Source organism: Bactrocera neohumeralis, chromosome 3, assembly GCF_024586455.1.
Source record: "Bactrocera neohumeralis isolate Rockhampton chromosome 3, APGP_CSIRO_Bneo_wtdbg2-racon-allhic-juicebox.fasta_v2, whole genome shotgun sequence".
NCBI classification, from domain to species: domain Eukaryota; kingdom Metazoa; phylum Arthropoda; class Insecta; order Diptera; family Tephritidae; genus Bactrocera; species Bactrocera neohumeralis.
In genome coordinates this window covers 59,931,573-59,955,456 of record NC_065920.1, presented here as the reverse complement: position 1 = coordinate 59,955,456, position 23,884 = coordinate 59,931,573, and the positions used below count along the sequence as shown (strand labels likewise).

Below are 23,884 nucleotides of genomic sequence, written 5' to 3'. Positions count from 1 at the left end.
ACTCAGCGGCAAATGACAATTAAATTGAATTGAAAACGGCTTTGCACAGACAACTCAATTGAAATTGAATATTTTCAATAACACATCGCTTAAACAAAACTGTAATTTTCACTCAAAATACTCACCGTAAATCATCGGCTTTGGCGTTGTCATCCGCCGTTGCCGCGCCTGCCGTCGCTGACGCGCTTATTGCCGACGCTGCGGTCGAGTCACCGTAAAGCCGGAAACTTTCCAAGTCACGTCGACGCGTTGGTGTTGCCGTTTCACTTAGCAAACCACCGCTTTGCTGTTGTTGTCTACGTAGCTGCTGCTGCGTTTGAAGGTGGTGTTGGTGGTAGCGCGGCTGCGGCTCATCTGCGTCAGCCACAACCGCATAACAATCATCGCAATCAGCGACGCCTACACGCGTTTTGGATGAATTGCTGTTTTGGCCATATAGAGTAGCTTGTTCCAAATGACGAGCGTTACTACGCTGCTGCTGCGGCTGCGGCTGTGACTGCCACGTTTTTGTACCACTCAATGCTTCGCTTGAACTTTTCGTTGTTGTTGCTGTGCTTTTTGGTGACTCTGTTAAGTCATTGTTGACGCGACCGCTGTTGTTGGTTTTGTTGTTATTGTTGCTATCGCCGACAGCAGCACCGCCACCACCGCCGCCAACAATTGCATGTAGGCTCACCTTACCGACCGCACTCTTGTGGGTGTTCAGTTTTGTGGAGTTGTTGCTGCTGCTGCTGCCGCCGCTGCTGCTTTTCTGTAAGTTACAAAGAAAGGCAAGTTGTTTGCTTGAGTCTTAAGTTGGCATATGACTTTTTGTTGTTATTTATTTTATTCGTTTTTAATGAAAGACAAGTAGATAAATGGCAATTAACATATTTTGTCGAGTTGCTGCAGAAAACTGTGCGCTGTGTAGAACCGTTTGAACTTAATTTAAAGCGGGGTCCAAAAAATATCAAGAAAAAATCTTCAGCTGTCCACAGTGATTGGCAGAAGATTGATTCTAATCTTATGAGCCACATAAGCGCAAGTCTATTGGCACTTTTTCTGCTGTAAATATCTATAAAATGAGATGACGCTTGGCATACTTTGGTTGTTACCCACACGTCCTTAATTCAAGAAATCTTGTATTTAAGTGAAATTACTCTATCGTGAGTGGGTGGATATCAATAACCAATTACTAATTTTCACTTTGACATATCACGAATATATTGACAGCCGACTACGTCTTTAGCTTTCACTAATAGCGCTGTCCTAAGTCATATGAGAAATGAAGAATTTGCGTTATTTGAGAAATGAAGGGTGAGGTTGTCTAGCAAAAAAAAAAAAATAAAATTCAGCATCTGAAGAGTGCTTTTGAAACGGGTCGTTTCTTTGCGGTCGGATCATAGAAGAAAGTGAGTCCAGACTGCTCTCCCACTAGAATTATAATCCCAGTAAAATAAGCCGATTGCCTTCGTTGTAGCCTACAATGTTTCTCTGTTTTTACTCCAAGTTCTGCTGGCTAAGAAATTTGTGAATTTTGTTGCGCCGGGTTTGAGAAAGATCGGTGTTAACTGCTCTCTTACTTAATCTAACTCTAAAAAAATCTCGAAAGGCAGTGCTGATAGGAGGACTACTGTAGAAGATGAGGAGAAGTCGAAACCGAAGCTAATTATTGAAGGTCAATATCTCCTAGAACATAGAAATAAAATGAGGCTTGTACCGCGACCTATTGTGCCAAATTAAATAGATGCTTCTTGAACCCGCACATGCCTGCGAGTTGTTGCCAATACTCTTCCCTCCCCACCCTCTTCTAGTAGAAAAAAGCAAGAGTTGTTCCACTCCTGTTGTCCCCTGATAAGATTAGAAGCGATTCTCGTTCTAATCGGGACACCAGTCTCCTTTCAGTATTTCAAAAAGTTCTGGAAAGAGTTATGATGGAATGGCTTCAGAAGCTAACGCGGGGTATGTGGTCGGATAGGCAGTATGAGCTCAGGAAAGGACGCATTATCGCGGATGTATGGTTTTATGTTTAAAATGACTTTCTCTCTAACAACATTTTGAACATAAAACCTTAACTACCTTAGCTGGGATCGAGTAGTGCAACGGCAGGAAGAGCTTGGCTGCCCGGAAATTACTCTTTGGCGGAGCTACTTTTCGGACAGAAATGCCTCTCTGGTTGGCAGGTTTGGAATTTCGTTCACCGATTGTCCGGGTGAACGGGGTCAGCATTATGACCATTAGTGCAATAATGTGTTTCACTCCACACTTGGCGAATGTGAAGGAGCAACCATAGGTCAAGTATGACACATTTTGAGGAGTGATTGGGGTCTCTCACTTGTTCCTGTTCCCACCATATATCGTTGCTTGTTTGTGGTCTGTGCCACTTATGGTGGGAAGCATTTACGTATTGCCACTAAGCAGACGCTGTCAAGTCCTTGCAGTTCAACCAAAATCTGTGATGCTTTCGAGATCCAAGCTACCATTACATACGAAAAAATATTGAAGGTACACAACTTATAATAAAGGGTTTTTCAATAAAGACGCTACAAAAGCAGACCAATAGAGACATCAAAGCACCACATTTTTTTTTCTCTGTTGATATTTCTCTTCAGTAAGGTTTGCCATTTCAGCATGGAAACACATACGATCCAACAACGAGTCGAAATTATTAAAATTTACTACCGAAATTCACTGGATTCAACTTTAATTTGGCTAAGCAACGGATTTTCATCGAAAAGTTATCTTCAGTTATGAGGCTTATTTCTGGCTGATTGGCTTTATCAATAAATATCAAAAATTCATTATTAGTCGGCAGCAATCTACATTTCACCACGCGCCAAATCTTGGAAAAGACCCGTGAAAGGAGAATCGACACACACCACCTCTTCGTCGATTTCAAAGCTGCTTTCGACAGCACGAAAAGGAGCTGCCTTTATGCCACGATGTCTGAATTTGGTATCCCCGCAAAACTAATACGGCTGTGTAAGCTGACGTTGAGCATCGGGAAGGACCTCTCCGAGCCGTTCGATACCAAACAAGGGTTCAGACTAGGCGATTCCCTATCGTGCGACTTTTTCAACCTGCTTCTGGAGAAAATAGTTCGAGCTGCAGAACTAAATAGAGAAGGTACCATCTTCTATAAGAGTGCACAACTCCTGGCGTATGCCGATGATATTGGTATCATCGGCCTCAACACCCGCGCCGTTAGTTCTGCTTTCTCCAGGCTGGACAAGGAAGCAATGCAAATGGGTCTGGCAGTGAACGAGGGCAAGACGAAATATCTCCTGTCATCAAACAAACCTTCGTCGCACTCGCGACTTGGCACTCACGTCACTGTTGACAGTCATAACTTTAAAGTTGTACGAGTAGATAATTTCGTCTATCTTGGAACCAGCGTAAACACCACCAACAATGTCAGCCTGGAAATCCAACGCAGGGTAACTCTTGCCAACAGGTGCTACTTCGGACTGAGTAGGCAATTGAAAAGCAAAGTCCTCTCTCTACGAACAAAAACCAAACTCTATAAGTCACTCATAATCCCCGTCCTGCTATATGGTGCACAGTCTTGGACGATGTCAACAACGGATGAGTCGACGTTGCGAGTTTTCGAGAGAAAAGTTCTGCGAAAGATTTATGGTCCTTTGCGCGTTAGCCACGGCGAATACCGCATTCGATGGAACGATGAGCTGTACGAGATATACGACGACATCGACATAGTTCAGCGAATTAAAAGACAGCGGCTACGCTGGCTAGGTCATGTTGTCCGGATGGACGAAAATACTCCAGCTCTGAAAGTATTCGACGCAGTACCCGCCGGGGAAAGCAGAGGAAGAGGAAGACTTCCACTCCGTTGGAAGGACCAAGTGGAGAAGGACCTGGCTTCGCTTGGAATATCCAATTATCGCCACGTAGCGAAAAGAAGAAACGACTGGCGCGCGGTTGTTAACTCGGCTATAATCGCGTAAGCGGTGTTTACGCCAATTAAGAAGAAGAAGAATCTACATGTACTTTATGAGTCACAATTGCATCCCGAAAAAATTACGGTTTGGTGCGGTTTATGGGCCGGCGGCGTCAATTGGGCCGTACTTCTTCCGTGATGATCAAGACCGGCACGTTACTGTGAATGGGAATCGCTACCACTCAATGATAACCGAATATTTTTGGCCTGAATTGGATTATATGGATTTGGACAATATGTGGTTCCAACAGAACGGCGCCACAAGACACACAGCGAATGTCACAATCGATTTATTGAAGCCCAAGTTTGGTGAACGTGTTATCTCACGAAATGTCTCCAGTCAATTGGCCGCCTCCAAAAGAAATCGAGTTCCATACATAATGACATCGAATGAACTTTCACTTTCTTATTGAAAACCCCGTTATAAGGGACTCCTTTCGATTTTGTATCCTTCATTATAAGTTCAGTAAACTTAATCGCTTTGGCGGGAAACATTTGGCATTATTTTAAGGTTAAACTGTTCCAGAAGTATTTAAAGAGTACACAAGTATTTGAATCACACAAAGCATTCAGCGAAAGTTGTGAACTCGATAGCATCGAGTTATAGATACAGTGCTTCAAACTCGTTTTGTGGACAATAAGGGATAGCAGAGGACCTCTTTATTTCATATCGACTGACTCAACACATCTTGTTTAATGATTTGGATGTGTAGCGTGTTGAATGTTATGCTTCTGCCAAGCGTCCTGAATCTTTAAAAAAAACGAGATCAAGTAGAGTTCGCAAATGTTTGCTCGACTGAGCCCTACATTCAGCAAATGCTTCGTTAGTGATGACGCGACACTCATCAAACGCTTCGTTAGTGATGACGAGGCGTGAGTTCATGAATATGACGTCAAAATTGTCCAACAATCTAGTGAGTAACACTCCAAAAATGAACCATAACCGAAAGCGCCGAAATTCGCTGAATATACTGAAGGTCCTTAACGCCGGCTTATAATAAGTGTATGGAAAATAGCCTATTTTGAAGGCTATAAAATTTAACATAACGATAATAGATATTCGTATTTAAATGCCTGAAAATGTATATTTTTTAATTAGATGATATGAAATTTGCAAAGCGTGAACGAGAAGATTGAGGATGGTAGAAATTCACACAATTGAGGAAAGTTCTCTGAACACCATTCACTTGGGAGTGGCCAGAAACGATTCATTTACATATAGCTCAAGCAGCTCCAGAAGGTCTGAGACCAAGTACTCTCTGGGCAGCCAAAAAATATCTGTTTGAAGGCGAGCTAAAGTGAGAAGGCGAAACATTCCCTCCCCAGGGTTGGGCGCTGGGTTTGAGAAAAAAACCCGAAAAAACGTAAGAGAAACTGTTGTGACTCATAAAGAAGAAAAGAACGAGTAGCATTTTGATAAAGATATTTTTATACGATCGTGTAAGGCTTTTTCATTACTCAATAATTAATGATTACGCTTTTTTGGCATCTATAAATTCGACTCATATTGTTGTTGTACTACTACTAAAACTGATTGCGATTTGTTTATTTTGCTTTGTTTTGATTTTCAAGTGACTGTCGTTAAGCTGGTTAGTTGGTCGGCTTTGCGCTGGCCGCTTTGTGCAGATTTGGGAGATTTGCGATTTGCGTTTGCGCGTGATTATGTTAATTTCAATCTCAATCTCACCGTCACCGTCGTCACCGCCGTCACAGTCGGTCACAGCAAAACCGCCATGGCAATGACCGAAAATTGCGAATGCTGTGTGTTTAGCCACAGTCGCAGCAGCCGCACATCAGCGACGGTTACAAGAAACGGCGCGTTCTTCCAACACACAGACGTGCACACTTCGTCTCCCTCACGTTTGCTTGCTGGTTGGCCTTTTGCTTTTTGCCGGGCTCACGCTTTTGTTATGCGAATTATGACCGCCTTTGGTACGGCGTGTTTGGTGAAAGATTACATACATACTTTTTTTGCGAGTGTGTGTGCGTGTTTGTAGCGCAACGAAAAGGGCATTTGAACCCGGTTGAAAGAAAGGCAATTTTCTGCGCACGGAACATGTCGATGATTTGTGTGGGCGTCCACGAGATTAAAGCGACAACAAAGCGTTGGAAGATTTACAATACCAAAAATTCGTGCGTGGTTAATTAAGTTGATACAGTGGTTGCGAATCTGTGTATAAGCGTGTTTTTGTTGCTATTATAAATCATATTATAATTGGTAGAACTGTAAAAATTCTTAAGTATTGGAAATTTTCCGGTTTACAGGCGCTTGTGAAATTCAATTTAATTGGGTTTTTTTGTGGGAGGGGGAATATAATAGCATGAAAATTACAGCAGAAAGAGTCGTTGAACTATATAATTTCGCAAAGTTATACATATACATATGCATACCTCACTGTGAGGTTCTCAGTAATAATAATCGAGATTTCATCATCCGTCATTTACATATTTTTTTATTTTGCTGTAAAATTAATTAGATTAGTAGTTCCTGAGGTATGGTTTTTGGTCCATAAGTGGGCGACGTCACGCCCATTTTCAATTTTTAAAAAAAGCCTGGGTGCAGCTTCCTTCTGCCATTTCTTCCGCAAAATTTAGTGTTTCTGACGTTTTTTGTTAGTCGGTTAACGCACTTTTAGTGATTTTCAACATAACCTTTGTATGGGAGGTAGGCGTGGTTATTATCCGATTTCTTCCATTTTTCAACTGTATATGGAAATGCCTGAAGGAGACGACTCTATAGAGTTTGATTGACATGGCTATAGTAGTTTCCGAGATATGTACAAAAAACTTAGTAGGGGGCGGGGCCACGCCCACTTTTCCAAAAAAATTACGTCCAAATATACCCCTCCCTAATGCGATCCTTTGTGCCAAATTTCACTTTAATATCTTTATTTATGGCTTAGTTATGACACTTTATAGGTTTTCGGTTTTCGCCATTTTGTGGGCGTGGCAGTGGGCTGATTTTGCCATCTTCGAACTTAACCTTCTTATGGAGCCAAGAAATACGTGTACCAAGTTTCATCATGATATCTCAATTTTTACTTAAGTTACAGCTTGCACGGACGGACGGACGGACAGACAGACATCCGGATTTCAACTCTATTCGTCACCCTGATCACTTTGGTATATATAACCCTATATCTGACTCTTTTAGTTGTAGGACTTACAAACAACCGTTATGTGAACAAAACTATAATACTCTCCTTAGCAACTTTGTTGCGAGAGTATAAAAATGTCAGCTCTCGTAACCCAATCTATAAGTTGTAAGATGTATAGTTGACTCTATCTGTATTTTGTGTTGTAAAGGGTTATCCATTTCGAGGTTTCCTCCTTCAAAAAAAAAAAAAACATAGAAACTACATAGGGCTACGTTCATCCATTGAGTTCAATTTTCAATGACTTGTTCGAGCATTTCGACTGGTAACTGGCGAATGACACGCATAATGTTTTGCTTCAAGGCCTGAATCGAAGGGGTATTGTCCGCATAGACTTTACATACCCCCCCACCTTAAAAAGTCTAACGTTGTGATATCACACGATCTTGGTGGCAAATCGATCGGTCCAAAACGTGAAATTATCTGCTCACCAAAGTGTTCTCTCAATAAATCCATTGATTGATCCGATGTGTGAGAAGTCGCTCCGTTGAAACCAAATGTCGTCGAGATTCATTCTATGAATTAACGAAAAAAACTCAGGGATCGTTTAGAGCTGTGAATCGCTGCCGAAATGCAAAAAATTGATTAATAGTGAGAGGATTGTAAATGGAGATTAAAAAGTGATCGCTTAAGACAACAGCAAGCGAAAACGGTCATGGTCGAATGGCGTTGAGCTGATGTAAATGATCGTCAAACAAATATTGGCGGTATGAAAGGTTTTGTCATATGTTTTATGGAACTGGCTGGCACTCATCCACAATGAGTTGTTCCCTTGCGACCAGTCTCTTAATTCGGACCTGTACTGTCAACAATTGCACCGTCTGTAGAATGCAATCACCATTCAGTCAGCTTTGACCAACAGGAGAGGAACCATGAGCCATCTGGTTAAATGCAGGCCACAGACATGGATAAGGACTTGCCAGAAGTCCCTAAAATTTGGCTGGGAGATTCTTATGCATCCATATTACAGTTCGGACCTGTCACCAAATTTTCGCGCTCTATTCCAGACAATGGCGAATGCATTTGCTCGTGAAAAATTCGCCTGAAGAAAAACTTGTTCAAATCAACTCTTCCAGTTTTTTGTCAATGGAACGATGTTTATATGTAAACGGTATTATGAGATTACTTTTACAATGACAGCAAATTTTTGACAAAATCGAATAATTCTAACTATAGTAAAAAAATTTTCGAGAAGTCATTTTTGTCCTACGGAAGCTGCTGCGATTATTTTTCATGATTTTTTCGTTCTTTTGTAAAATAACTGTAGCTTCAGAAAGTATAGGTTTCTTCGAATCCAGTGTATAGAAAAATCGCTCATAATTCTCGTCCTGCTATATGGTGCAGAGGCTTGGACGATGACAACAACTGATGAGGCGGCGTTGCGAGTTTTCGAGAGAAAGGTTCTGCGAAAGATTTATGGTCCTTTGCGCGTTGGCCACGGCAAATATCGCATTCGATGGAACTGTGAGTTGTACGAGATATACGACGACATTGACATAGTTCAGAGAATTAAAAGACAGAGGCTACGCTGGCTAGGTCATGTTGTCCGAATGGACGGAAACACTCCAGCTCTGAAAATATTTGATGCAGCACCCACCCATTGGAAGAACCAAGTGGAGAAGAACATGGCTTCGCTTGGAATATCCAATAGGCGCCACGTAGCGAAAAGAAGAAACTACTGGCGCGCTGTTGTTAACTCGGCTATAATCGCGTAAGCGGTGTCTACGCCAGTGAAGAAGAAGAAGAAGTCGAAAACTGCAAGAAGAAGAAGCCAAGTAATCGGAAGTAGCTTACTTTCTTTAGTTTAGCTGCATTTTCAAGGTTCCTTAATATGTTTAGGTTGAATACCCTATAAAGTATAAATATAAATGATCAGCATGACGAGCAGAATCGATTTAGTCATGTCTGTCTGTACATACAACACGCCCTTTTGTCATCAAGAAACTGTTCATTTGTCGAAACCGCCGATATCGTATCACTATAGGATAAACATGATATGCAAACTTATTTAAGAAATTAATAAAAAAAAATCGTATTTGACAGATATTTTCACGAAGTTTTGTAAAGGCAATGCTATAATATCCGAATATACATTGTGACAAAAAAGCACCAGAAAATTGTAAATAAATTTCCCAGGTAAATGATATTTGAAAAAAAAAAAAATTTTTGCCAAACTAATAGCCCGATCTGTCAACCAGTTTGTTTACAGTAGATGCTTAAGTCCGTACTCCTCAGTAGTGCGTTGCGATTTTTACAGTGGATAAAAATATGGAACAAAGAATTTGTCTCAAATTTTGTATTTCTAACCGCATTTTGTGTGCGGAATCGTTGCGAATGTTGGAAAAGGCTCACGGTGATACAGTTTTATCAAAAACACAAGACTACGAGTGATACAAAGGCTTCAAAGACGGTCGTTCAGGACGGTCTTCGACCTGTTAAACTGATGAAAGTATTCGAATATGAAGGATATGGTGCTTGAATATTGTCAGTCTAGTGTTAGGAGATGGCGAGAGCTCCACATCTCTCGCGAGTTCGTTCGAATGATTTTGGTAGATATTTTGGGTATGAAATGCGTTCTTGCTCGATCTGTCACAATAAATATGAATTTTCTTCAAAATGGGTACCGTAAACAGGTCTCTTTGGACCACATTTATGGAGAGCTCTATAACTGCCGATTAGACATGTATTGATTTGTTTATTATACAAACAAGTCAACAAACACCGGAATGGAGGAGAAAAAACAAGCCGAAACCAAAAAACCACGTCAAAGCCGCACAAAAATCAAAGTTATGCTTAATGTTGTTTTCGATATTCGTGGTTTGGTGTTTCATGAATTGGTTGCGGAGGGACAGATGGTTAATAATGTGTTCTATTTGGCCATATTGAGGCGTTTACGTGGGGACATTCATCGAAAATGGGAATTGTGGAGGAACAATTCACGGATTTTACAAGATGATAATGCACCATCACATCAAACCACGATTGTAACCGAATTTAAATTCAAACACGCAATGAATACCATCGATCAACCACCGTATACACCATTTTTCATTTTTTCTTCTTCCCCAAATTCCCCAAATTGCCACTCCGTGGGACTCATTTTCAGTCGATCGAAGAAAAAAATCGTTGAAGGAGCTGAAGCCCATCTAAAAAAGTGCTTATGAAAAGTGTTTCGAGATACTCAATCGGTGTTCGAAAATCTCAACTCAACCAATAGTGAAATAAATATAAACAACACGCTCCAAACGAAAACTTGTTTATAGCAATAAATAAGGTTTTAGCGTCACAAGTTCATTAGTTTAAAAAATATATTATATAATTTTGTTTACACTACATAAATTAAATCAGCAAGCGGAAACAAGTTTGTTTCCACTTTTTTTTGTGTAGCGTACAATCAATTAACATTTTGCTTTGGCTACACCGATTTCAATTTTTCAATTAAAGAGATTTACCCAACGTTAGATATTAATCACGGTATGCTGTATGGCAAGTCCAAACAGCCAGCCCATTATCGACGACGGCATAACAAAAACAAGCACGTATTTAAGTAAATCAAAAATAAAAAATAAAAAAAAAAAAAAACAACTTAAAGATCATTCATTAGCTTACCATGAGATTACTCAATTTCAAGCTTGGCGCCGTATCGGGCACCAGCAACCCTGACGACTGCGAATGCAATGTGGATGACGACGATGCGGCCGATGATGACAGAGCGTGACCTTTGCTGCCGCCGCTACCACTGCCCGCGCTGCCACTGCGACTAATTGAATAATTGCATGGCACAGCGTCGACGTCAACGCCACCACCACCACCACCACCAACGCTATCGCCATTGCCATCACCGGCAGCGTCATCATCGATCTCGCCATCGTCAACAATGTACTGTGTTTCGGCAATTGTTGCAGCTGCCTTATCGAGATCATCATCCGTGCTGACTTCGCTGATGTCCACAGTGGCGGCAATCGTTGGCGGCGATAGTTGCAGCCAATGAGTGTTTGCCTCAGCTAAATGCTGTTGCAATGTGCTATGAAAATGTTTGCTGCTGCTATTAATGCTGTTGTTGTTGTTGGTGTGATTATTTGTGCTGTTGTTGTGATTGTGCAATATGCTACGACCGCCAATAGCATTAGTTTGCATGCAAATGGGCGATGCTGAGGCGGAGGCGGAGGCAGATGTCGAGGCGGAATTGGAATTGGACGAGGACCATGAGCGGGATGAGGATGTTTGTACGGTTTGTGCGCGTATAACTTGTACGGCACCGTTAGCGGTGCGCTTCTGCAGCACTTCGAGCTGTTTGCGCTGTGTGTGTTGAGTGCCATTCGGCTGTGAGATGTTTTGGGAATCGGATATCTGGAATGAGCAGAGATAAAGGACAAATGTCAATGAGCATATGAGTTTTGTATGTAGGAAAGTATGTATTGGATTGTAAGGAGCGGGCTAGTTGTTGTAAATATATGAATGTATGTAAATTTAAACTTTATGCTATAACGTGATATTATAGTTTTCGAGTTGCTGGTAAGAAATTTGAAAACGTCATGAATGTATGTTTGAATGCCAGTTTTTGAGAGTTGGTGCTTAGTATAGTACGACAAATTTCTTATATGCAATCAGTTTACACTTTACTTGTATTACGGTGCATATGTCTACTAAAATTAAATATCAGAAAATTAAAAAAAAAAATGCTAGCTCTAAATCAAACTTGAAAAAGCAAATAAAATAGATTATTTACTCGACAGAGGAGGTATGTGATAAGAAATATCGAAGACTGTGTAGAATTGGCCGACGTTTTTGCACTAACTCGTAAGTCTACAATGAAACCTCTCTCCAAATCACTCTCCTAGAATTTATAGAAGGTATTTTGATGTATGTATTTCGAAAAGCATACATTTAGGGTCCTCAGACTTCACTAAATGCATCCGTCTCTTGAGTTAATTTGCACATTATTGGATTGGATTGGATTTCTTACACTTACTTGTAAGATCTACTATGGAATCTCTCTCCAAATTACTCTCCTAGAATGTATAGCAAGCATCTTGATATATTTCGAGAAGCATACCTTTAGGGTTCTTGCATTTCAATAAATACATTCGTCACCGGAGTTAATTTGCAAATTATTAAATTTACATAAAACATTTATGACAGCTACAACATTGAATATGAGTATACGTTCCTCAATCGCTGGATAAAATCGGGTACAGAATAAAACCGATCGACAATCTTCTGCGTGGCATTTTCCATACCTTGTGTTTCTTCGATAGAACTTTTCTAAATTACCCTCGAAGAATTTATGAGTTTCATTTATGATTACTGATAAAAATGTGAGGTCATACAAGTGTTACGACACTTCTCGAACCCAAATAGATTTTTATGTGCACTACTTGCCTAAATATTTTCTCTGAATTGTAGAGACTTTAACAACATTACAAAAATGGAAGTTTAGAGTGATTTTTTGTTTTTTTTTTGCTTTTATAAATGCACCATATTTTTGTGGATTAGCAATGTATGTCTCTATCCCCTCCTAACTTATTTCGCTATTACATTATTTATAATTGGCACAAGTACCAAAAACTCTTTTTATTAATTTTCATAAAAATCATGACATTTCTTGAAACCAGATAGATTTTTATAAGCACTACTTTCCTTTGAATTGTCTTCAACAACCTTACAAAAATAAATCTTTAGATAGATTTCTTTTATAAATGAATTAGTCTATTTTAAAGCGACGCAGGTCTGTCCTTTGTTGAGATTCAGGAGTACTAGAAGCAGACATAATCTCCTTTTACCTTTTTTATATCTGCCAAAGCCGCCAATATTATTCATTATTTTAAAAATTGGCGCACAGGAGAATAAGAAAATATAGATTACAGTTAGGCTGATAGTATTAGGGGCTTCAATATTTAGTCAAGACATGCACCTACTTCTTGATCTTGAAATCGCCAATCAACCAGTTTTGTTAACTGGGACCTTTTCTTAGCTTTCTAAACCTTTTCTTCACACAATGAAAAAATAAAATAAATAAAACAGCCGGAAGAATAATAACAGACAATTGTTGCCTACATTTAGGCCAAAAACCAATAATATAATTAGCTAAGTCAAAAACCTATTATTAATTGCAGTTACAGTAGCAAAAGCTAAGCAATTTAAAACACCTTAATAATATTGTTTTTTTATTATTCGAAAGGTTTTAAATTTTACAAAACCCTTCAAAACAGAACCTTATTTATAATAATTTTTATACCCTGAACAGATTATATTAATTTTGTCACGAAGTTTGTAACATCTAGAAAAAAACGTTGGAGACCCTATAAAATATATATTGGGTCGTCGAAAAAGTGTTTTTGTATTTTGTCAATAGATGTCACTGCAGTAGTATATCTCCAGTGCTAATAATCACATTGTGTCCCACCATATAGTGTTAGAAAGGTTCAAGCTTCATTTAAACAAAAAAATTAAATTCGCAGAAATTGAAAAAAAAGTTACAGCTGTTCAAAAATGAGTGAAAATAATGAAGAAATTCGCTATATTTCGAAATTTTTGTATAAAAAACGGGAAGAATGCCAGGCAAGCCACCAATGAAATTTGTGAAGTTTGCGGAGACGTTGCTGTACCAGTTCGAGTAGTAATTTCGATTTACACTGATGAAAGTTTTCCATTCTAGCGAAAAAAGGGCACAAGGTGGTTCACCAAAATGGTACATACTATATTTGTTTATTTATTTATTTTCATTGTTATAAAAAAAAGTTAAAATTTGATTTTCGACTACCCAGTATATATGTATAAATGATTATCATGTCGAGTTTAGTCGATATAGCCATGTTCATCTGTCAGAATGTATTTTTGAGATATCAATCTGAAATTATGCAAACGTCCTTTTCTCCTCAAGGACCTGCTTATTTGTCAGAACCGCTGATAGCTTCCATACAAACTGAACGATCGGAATCAAGTACTTTTATGGAAAACTTTTTGATTTGACAATATATCTTCACGAAATGAGGCAGATATAATTTTTAAGGGAACACTAATATATAAGAAGAAATTTTCCAGATCGGATTACTATATCATATAGCTGCCATACAAACTGTCCATCAAAGTGAAATTCTTGTATGAAAAAGGTTTTTATTTGTGTTTGATATTATAGCTGCCATGCAGCGTAAGTAACGTTTTTCTGTTTTTTTTTTTTACTGCAAAGGCTAAAAGCATTACAAGATTCGTCAAATTGGTATTCTATTGAAATTTTTGATGTCTCAATTTATAGCTACATTTATGAAGATTTGTCGCTTGATTACATTTTTTTATGTGAGAAGTTTTTGTTGAATTGTTATTGACAGCTTTCAATTCACTTAAATGCTTTTATGGCAAATATTTATGCATATCATATTTATAGGCCGGAGCGCTACAACTTTCAGATTTATCAAACTTTTAACAGTTAAAATTTTTTTATACTTTTATGCTTGCATATTTTTGTTTAATTTCGAAATGAAGGCGACCAATTATTTGTATATTTATACACAAATTCTACCTTCTCTTACCGCTTTATGTTTTTACATAGAGTTTTTTTTTCAATTTTGCAAAGGCACAATCACTTCACTCACTTTTCGGCAACACTAATCAAATTATCAGCGCAAAATATCAGCGAGAACATTTTTTAGCGCATATTCATATTTGAAAGTCATTATATTGACCATAGCCTACTTTTGTTTACCCACTCGATCAATTGAATTCGTACAACAAAAATGCTTTTTCGCATTTGCTTTTCTATAACAGTGCCACATTTCCATGTACACATGCGCACTACTCAGCGTTAAATTGACAAAGGTGTACAAAACGCTGGCGTTGAGTCATTGTGGGGTTAGAAAAAGATTATTAAAAAAAATATGTTTGTAAATAAGAAATCGGAATAATAAAAATAAAATGTTGCATGGCAAATTTTTCAATAAATTGAAAATGGCAAATAGGAAAAAAATTAAAAAAAAAAATAAAAATGCTGAAAAAGCTTTGAAACAAAAAAATTGAAGAAAAAAAATTTTGTTTGGAAAAATAAAAAAAAATTTAAAAAAATATAAAAAATGTTAAAGCGATACTCAGCAAATTTTCTAATAAAAGAAATAAGGGAAATAAAAACAAAAAAAAAATTGTTAAAAAATATAAAAATTTTAAAGCGATAGTCAGCAATTTTTTTAATATTAAAAAATGCTTTATTCTTGCAACATTTTCTATAAAACTTTTGTTTGAATACCAGTCTCTTTTTGTAGAAAAAATGTTTGTTTGCATACAATTCTCTTTGTGTGTAACAAAACACCACCCAACCTCAATTGTCGCCGACCACTCACCCTATGAACTACAACAACAAAAAAGCGCGAGTCACACTTCTACTGCCACATTTACAGTTATTGTGTTCAATATTTTTAACATACAACTCATGGCAATAACAATAAAAATTGCGGTTTTATTTGCGCTTTTGTTTTTGGCGGAAAAAGAATTAATAAAAAAATTAAAAAAAAATTAAAATCGTAAAATCAAAAAGACAATATTTTTATACCCTGAACAGGGTACACTATATTAATTTTGTTACGAAGTTTAGGTTTCCAATTTAGGGAAACGTCGTAGGCCCTCTAAAGTATGGTCTGTGATCAGCGTAACGAACTGAGTTGATGTTCGTCTGTCCTCAGATATCGCCGAGAAATTTTGCACACGTTCTTTTCTCTCAAAGAAGTTGCTGATTTGTCGGAACCGCCGATATCGGGTCATTATAGCATATAGCTGCCATGCAAACGGGCTGATTAGAAACCAGGCCTTGTATGGAAAGCATTTTTATTTGACAATATACCTTCATGAAAATGTTAATATTTAAGGTAATGGTACATTTTTCGGAGAAATTTTTGAGATCGGATCTTTATAGCATATAGCTGTCATACAAACGGGCCGATCAGAATCTAGTGTTTGTATGGAAAGCATTTTTATTTGATGAGATGTCTGCACGAAATTCGGCTTGGGTTATTATCTAACACAATGGACCATTCTATGAAGAAATTGTTCAGATTGGATCTTTATAACATATAGCTGCCATACAAACTGATCGATCAAAATCCAGTCTTTGTACGAAAATCATTTTTATTTGACGAGATATCCTCACGAAATTTGTCATGAATTATTATTTCAGACAACGAAATAATCTCTGAAGAAATCGTTTAAGTCGGACAACTGTAGCATATAGCTGCCATACAAACTGAACCATCCAACTAAGGTCTTCTGAAGGAAAACATTTTTATTTACCAAGATATCTTCACGAAATTTGGCATGCATTATTATTTAAAGTAACGGTATATTCTTCAACTCAAAGCCTTGTATGAAAAACTTTGTTTTATTTGTAAAGGGTATTATGGCTTCGATGTAGCCAAAGTTAACGTTGTTGTTTTTCTAGTTCCTACAAAAACAATAACACTTATTATTGTTGTTTTCCCATATTTCCATATTCTTGTTTCTATAAAATATAATAATATTTGTTGTTGTTGTTTTAATATATTTCCATTTTGTTCGCAAATGTTTGTAGCGCAATTTTGCACTTTGACCGCCGTCAGTGCCACAATTCACCGCCAACGCCTGCAACACGCCATGCCACTTGGTCGGTCTCGTAGCGTCAGCTGCTGCATGACAAGCGATCAGCTGTGTGGCGCAACGGTAATAAAGTAAACGCTATGCACGCGTATTTATTTTATATTCCAAACGCCAATCAAATGGGTAGTGAAGTGCAGCTTTGCATGGCATAAATCTACAACAACAACAATAACAAGCATAAGTATGCGCCATAGCACCACTACAACAGCAGCAGCACAAAGCACTGTTAGCGCAGCCATGACGCTTTGGCTTGGTGACTTGACTTCTTAACCTGTCTATTTTGGCCGTTGGTCGCTTTGACTTCGGCTTTGACTGCGTTTTTGGCTTGTGCTGTGCGCTCGTAAATCTTTTGTGGCCAATCAATTTTCGTTTATCAGGTTGCAAGTGCCAATGTGGCACGACTTTTTGTGCGCATTTAAATATTGCTAAGCGCACACAAACACACCGTTTGTATGTAAATAAGTTCGGTGTATGATTTTTATTCAATTTTTTTTTTTTATTTTATTTTATTTTTTATTATTTGTTATTTAATTCTCGCCTTGTCCGAATTTGTTGCGAAGTTGCGTTGCCAATCGCTTGACCGACCGTCGCTGTGCGTTTTTATTACTGTAAATTATTGCAGTCTTTCGAAAATGATAAATTGTTTGGCACATTAAAGTTGTGAAGGTGCCAGCTAGGCGCCAGTTCGTACAAAACGTCGCTGTGGATTATGTCTAACCCAGTGCCACGTGCCACACAAAGGCGTGCATCGATTGCTCGCGTAGAGGTCAACGAACAAAGAAGCTTGTATGACCTGAAGGAGTTACTGTGCAAAGATTTTTCGTCGAGATTAGCTTAGATTTCGATTGCAATAAGTTTTCGAAGTCATAAGCCAATGCAAGCAATTGTATATAAATACATACGTACAATTTCAGTTTCGAAATAAATAAATATATAAGAAATAAAAAAAAAAAATTTTAATAAATTCGCAAATTGGATAAACAATACGATTATAACGGCATAAGATTGATTGTCATCCGATTTTACCAAGTTCAGAGAGCGTCAATAAAACGACTCAGCAGCAATAATTATATTATGTACTTTTAAGAGATTTTTAGTGACTCAGAATAGTGAAACAAATAATAATTGAATTTAATACAAATTATTATTCAATTAAAGATTAAAAAAAATTGAAAAAACGTTTATGAAAAATATTTAGAAAAAAATTATAAACTTATTTAAAAAAAATTTTAAAATTTTGAAAAAAATAGGTATATTTTTGTTTTTATTAGTGAAATAATTTTGCTAATGTCGAAAATATGTTTTGAAAAAAATTAAATTACCATAATTATATTACTTTTAAAAGTTTTTTTTAAAAACTCAGCACATTAAAGTAATTAAAATTAAAAGAAAAACTAATACAGGTAAACAATAATAAAATGATTAAATATTAGGAAAAAAGTTTTGAAGAAAAAAATTTAATAATTTTTGAAAAAATTTAACAAATTTAGTGATGTTAAATTTGTTAAATTGCCGTTCAAAAGCTATAATTATTTTTTGTTTATAAACTAATGCCTACATTTATGCTGATGTCAAAATTTGTACGTTATTTTGACCGAGATTAGCAAGTAGTGTTAACCAAGCAGACACTAAAATTAATATTGAGAAAAAATTATAAAACGAAAATTAAAAAAAAAACAAAATTAAAAGTAAATTAAATTTGAAAAATATTAAAAAAAACATTTAAAAAAAACTCAAAATAAATTTTGAAAAAAAAAATTTTTTAACAAAATATGTAACATCAGGTTGTCGTCCAAAAACTAAAATAAATTTTGGCTGATGTAGAAATTTGTTTCGTTATTTTGCTGGAGCTAAGCAGGTGGTGTTAATGAAGTAGACACTCAAACAATATTAAGGAAAAATTATTAAATAAGAATATAAAAAACAAAAAATAAATTTGAAAAAAATTTAAAAAAAAAAACAATTTTTGGAAGAAAAAATTTTGTAAATAAGTGTTGACAAAATAATTTTGAAAAAAAAATGTTTACATCAAATTTTACATGAGTTTTTCGTCCAAGAACTATGCATATTTCTTTGTTTATAAACAAATGCCTATATGTGGGCTGATGTCGAAATATGTAAATTAGAGTGATTCAAAAAAAATTTTTTTTTTTCGTTTCGTACTTGGAAAAATAGGTTCTTAGACACCTCTAAGAAAGCCTCTCCAAACATGAGTTTTTAATTGTAACGGGAAGGTCCTCCTACATAGAGTTTTCTATTTTTTCTTATTATCAGATTATATCTCGCTTCCAACTATTTGAAAAAATATCTTGTTCCTTGGATTTTGTAGGAAATTGAATGCTCTACAAAAAAGGTCTATTATGATTTTTTCGTAAACCCAACCGTTTAAAAGATATTAACGGTTGAAGTTTGATTATTTTTGGGAAAATTTTTTATTTCTTATGAATTTTATCATAGTAGACCTTTTTTGTAGAGCATTCAATTTCCCACAAAATCTATGAAACAAGATATTTTTTCAAGTAGTTGGAAGCGAGATATAAATTTTTCTATCTGATAATAAGAAAATATAGAAAACTGTATGTAGGAGAAGAACTCTTGCTTGGAGAGGCTTTCTTAGAGGTGTCTAGGAACCTATTTTTCCGAGTACGAAACGGAAAAAAATTTTTTTTTTTTTTTTGAATCACTCTAATGTAAATGTTTCTTATTTTGACTGAGCTTAACAAATTGTATTAAAGACGTAAATACTTAAAAGATATAAAGAAAAATAATTTTTAATAAAAAATTTTAAAAGAAATTGAAAGAAAAAAGTAAAAAAAAAATTAAGTTTTGTAAAAAAAATATAAAAAAAATTGAAAACAAATGTTTAAAACAATAATTTAAAAAAAATTTGAAATTTTGAAAAATAAATTGAAAAACAAATTTGAAAATAAAAATTTTGAAAAAATTAAAAAAACAAAATTTGGAAAAAAAACAAAAAAAATACGTCTGTGTTTTGTCTAAAACGAGGCGTTTTTCCTCGTTTATAAAATAATGCCTACATTTGAGTTGACTTCGAAATTTACTAGGTTATTTATGGAAACTGTCCGAACCAAAAGTTCTTCCGAATTTCTGGGGAAAAATTAAAAGAAGACAACAAAGAATGAAGACGTTCAGTTAAAATAGATTATGTGATGGAAATCACAACGTCTAAAATCAATAAATATAATATGCAGTGTCTAACGAATGACATCACTACAAAAATTTTCTCAGTAACTTAATGGATATAGATTTAATAATTCTTTTTTTTTTTCAACTAAATACTATATACATACGCTTTAGGCAGTGTTTTGAACAAAAAAGTTAACATCATATTGCTGCACAAAAAGTAGGCATAGGCATCGTGAAATCATAGAAAACTTGCCTCATGCGAGTCGCACATCCAAGTCTGATGATGATAATGAAACGGTTAAAGAAACTGTGCTTTACAATAATCGTATTGGCGTCAGAGGATCTCAATATCACTTAAGGATCGACTCAACTCACGACTTTCGGTTAAAGTTTTGAGTAGGAAGCTTGACTTGTTTGGGTGGGTATCAATACTAGAACCGCATCAAAAGACTTGAATCATTTGCAAACACGCTGTAAAGTATCGTATTGATCGCAAAAGAGACCAACGTAGAGCGGACCCCACATAAAGCCAACTCATCATTACCGGTGATAAAGCGTGGGTCTATGAGTATGACGTCGAAACTGTTTACCAATGAATCGAATGGGGCAACACAAATAAGCCGAGAGTGAAAAATACATAATTTGCTAAAGATGCTTATATATAACAAGTGTATGGAAAATAGTCTTGCTTGTATTGACTCTGAAAGCTCCGACTTGGCACATTCTACGTCGAGTACTTAAATCGAATGCGTACAAAATACAGCTTGTGCAAGAACTAAAGCCGATCGACCTTCCCAAGCGACATTGCTTTCCTTTATACACTCTTGAAAAGTTCCAAGAAGATCCACCGTTTCGAGCCAAATTTTGTTCAGCCCATTTCTGGCTCAATGGGTATGTAAATATGTAAACAAGCAAAATTACCGCATTTGGGACGAAGAGCAACCTGAAGAAATCCAAGAGCTGCCATTTCGCCCAGAAAAAAGAACGGTATGGTGTGGTTCATACTTCTTCAAAAATGATGGCGGTGAGAAGATAATCGTCAATGGTGACTGTTATTGCGCCATGATAACCGACTATTTGACGTCTGAAATTGAAGCTCATAATCTCAGCGACAATTGGTTTCAACAAGACGACACCACTTCCCACACGTCAATGTTTTTATTGCATGAACACTTCGAAGAGCAGATAATTTCACATTTTGGGCCGGTCTATAGATCACCGAGATCTTGTGATATCACGACGTTAGACTTTTTCCTTTGAGAAAATGTAAAGTCTAAAGTCAATGCGGACAATACCGCTTCGATTCCGGCCTTGGAGCAAGACATCACGCGCCAATAACCAGTCAAAATGCTCGAACGAGTTATCGAAAATTTTAACGGGTGGGCGAAAGAATGTTCTTTCGAATGATAATTGAAATAGATAACCCCTTAATTTGTGTAAATTAAAAAAAAACTAAACATAAACATACTATTGGAGCTAAATCCTGCATATACATATGTAGTTTCGAAATAAATGGCTTCGAACTGAGAATATATTACCTAATTCCCCTGAAGAAGAAATGCTAATAAGATAATAACGTAAACAGATATGTATATATTAAGAATAAATAACATATATTCACAATTATTTTATTTTTTAGAGCATAACAGTCCATTCACTCCACATAATCACCATTTCCATATTACATATATAGTACAAGCATGCAAATTTCTTTTACAAAAAACCTTTTCGTGCACTTATTGCAACAAAAACACAACATTCTAAATTTCTCTGCTGTTCTTCATTTAGCAAATACAAATTTACATATGTTTATAGCTTAACACATAACGACTTGACTTTGAACTGAACTTCATTCAGCTGAGCGGCAGTCAGTCATGCAAAACTAAACTAAACTACATACAGACATGAGTACAACAAAAAAAAAAAAAATAAAACAAAAAAAACTTAGAGACGATGCTAGCGACCTCTTTTCAATGCATATCTGTTTACTATATTTATGTGTGTATGGAAATGTGCAAAGGCATATCTAGTAACTCGTGTATTTATAGGTTTAGGTGTGCAGCTGCATAAACACTTACTTTTCAACGCTCCAATGGCATTGTAGTTAGGTATGCTCTACCGGCACAGAATATTCAATGTCTAGATCATTCACATTACTTGTGTATGTATGTATGCAAACTGGGCTAGAATATTTACCGTTAATAATTAAAAATATGAAGGCATTACCTACAGTTATGTGGTGATGGGAAAGCGAAGAAAGAGATGAGTTTTACAAAAAAAAAATTGTTTTTGTAATATTTTTGTTATTTTTTTATGTAAATGTATCTATTTTGGGAATGACAGTAAATAGTTATTATCTTTCTTTGGTATACTTTATAATATTATTATATATATTATTTTAGTTTTAAGTAAAAGGCCAGAGTGGAGCAATAGACCAGATGCCAGATTATTTTAGTTTTAAGTAAAAAGCCAGAGTGGAGAAAAAATTGCAAAATGGTAACAAAAAAGCTAAAAATTGGTTGGTTGAATTGGTGAAAGTAAAAGTCGAAAGATCGCCTGATCAGAAACTCCTAATTGGATCCCAACTAAGCACCGTTCAATAACTCGCTGAATTTTATAAATTTTCAAAGTCTGTTTTTGAAGCTCTCGATGACATAGAAACTTTCTAGTCTCAACCGCTTAAAGCAATAATATTTGCAAAGGTAATGTGCTAAGGTTTCAGGATATTCTGCGCATTTTCCTGATGCAGCCGATATCATTGTAGTAAATCTTTACGATTTTTGAGTTAATAATGACTTCTACTATAGAACTTTCCTATGGTCTAACCAAATACACTACCCTAAAGTAATTTTGTGATACGTCTATTATTGGCAGTTTTCTAAGATCTTCGGTGTTTCTATAATTAAGCTCACTAGCCTCCTTTTGTTAAACATTCAATCTCAATTTGAATCAGATTTGCATTCACTTAGTTTGAAGCTACCTTTTATGTGAAATGATTGTGACAGAAAAATACTATTCTTTAGTTGGTTTCAAGTTTGACTCATCAATGGAGATGTAGTTTTCCTCATCCATAATATCGATAATGGTAGCATTGGTACGTGTTTGGGGAACGAATATACCTAAAATATTTTTATTTATTAAAAAATGGCATATCTCTGAGTACTGTTCCCTAACTAAGTATAATACCGTATCCATATTGGCGCTGAAAGTGAGTTCAATGTCTCAACGCTTTGATACAGCAGGATGCGCAGCTTCAAGCTTCTTTGCTTTATTATTGGTCGGTGGAAGATAATGATCTCCAAAGCGGGAAATCACATATGTATCTCGGATCGAATCCGAATTCGGTATGTGACATTCAACTAATATTAGAACAATTATTAATAATGTTACAATGTGAAACTGCGTGAAAGCGGACTACAAGCACGCCTCCTTCCCATATAACGTAATAAATTTAAAATTACGTTTGATTCTTTCACTTTCACTTTCTCATTTGCACAAATCAGAAAGCAATTAATAAATGGGTTAATGGGTTGCACGAAAAATGCCTTTGAAGTATACCGCCTTTTGGCCAAAAAAATTTGTAGAATTGGAACCAAAACTATTCGAGTCCCTGGTTACCAAATGTAGATCACAGAGTCTATAGTTGGCTTTTTATCGAAAATATTGGTCAATGTGTGAGATATATAATTGCATTTTAGAGAGAAATCTTACCTGATACTTATAGTATCCTAGCATCTCTGTGTATCAAAAATCGGTTGATAATGGGTTTACAACTAATATAAAGATTTTTGAACTTCTGGCGGACTTTATAGCGCATATAACGGCCGAGAGGTATCTTATTTAAATTGAGAGAGTTTGTGTTTTCTAATAACGGTACATTTTTGGGCTTGGAATGAATAAAATCGGGTGAAAACTTGCCCAAGTCTCCATATAACCAACAACTTAGTTTTGCCATACTTGTTTTTATATACAAATGTAGTATAAGGCAATATTAAGTATTTATAAAGACCGTCATATCGTGGGAATGTTT

General features: G+C 36.2%; 1 protein-coding gene across 8 annotated transcripts in view; it reads right to left on the bottom strand.

The window, feature by feature from the left end:
* LOC126751937 (pneumococcal serine-rich repeat protein) overlaps positions 1–23,884 on the bottom strand; it is a 166,962-nt gene that overhangs the window by 16,411 nt on the left and 126,667 nt on the right. For 7 of the 8 annotated variants that reach the window (XM_050462399.1, XM_050462395.1, XM_050462401.1 and 4 more), the window contains exons 5-6: positions 10,702–11,442; positions 126–751 (exon numbers count right to left, since the gene is read on the bottom strand). In XM_050462399.1, the coding sequence (XP_050318356.1) occupies positions 126–751; positions 10,702–11,442 (1,367 nt within the window). The remainder of the gene's footprint in view (positions 1–125; positions 752–10,701; positions 11,443–23,884) is intronic. The other variant, XM_050462402.1, reaches the window with a different exon arrangement.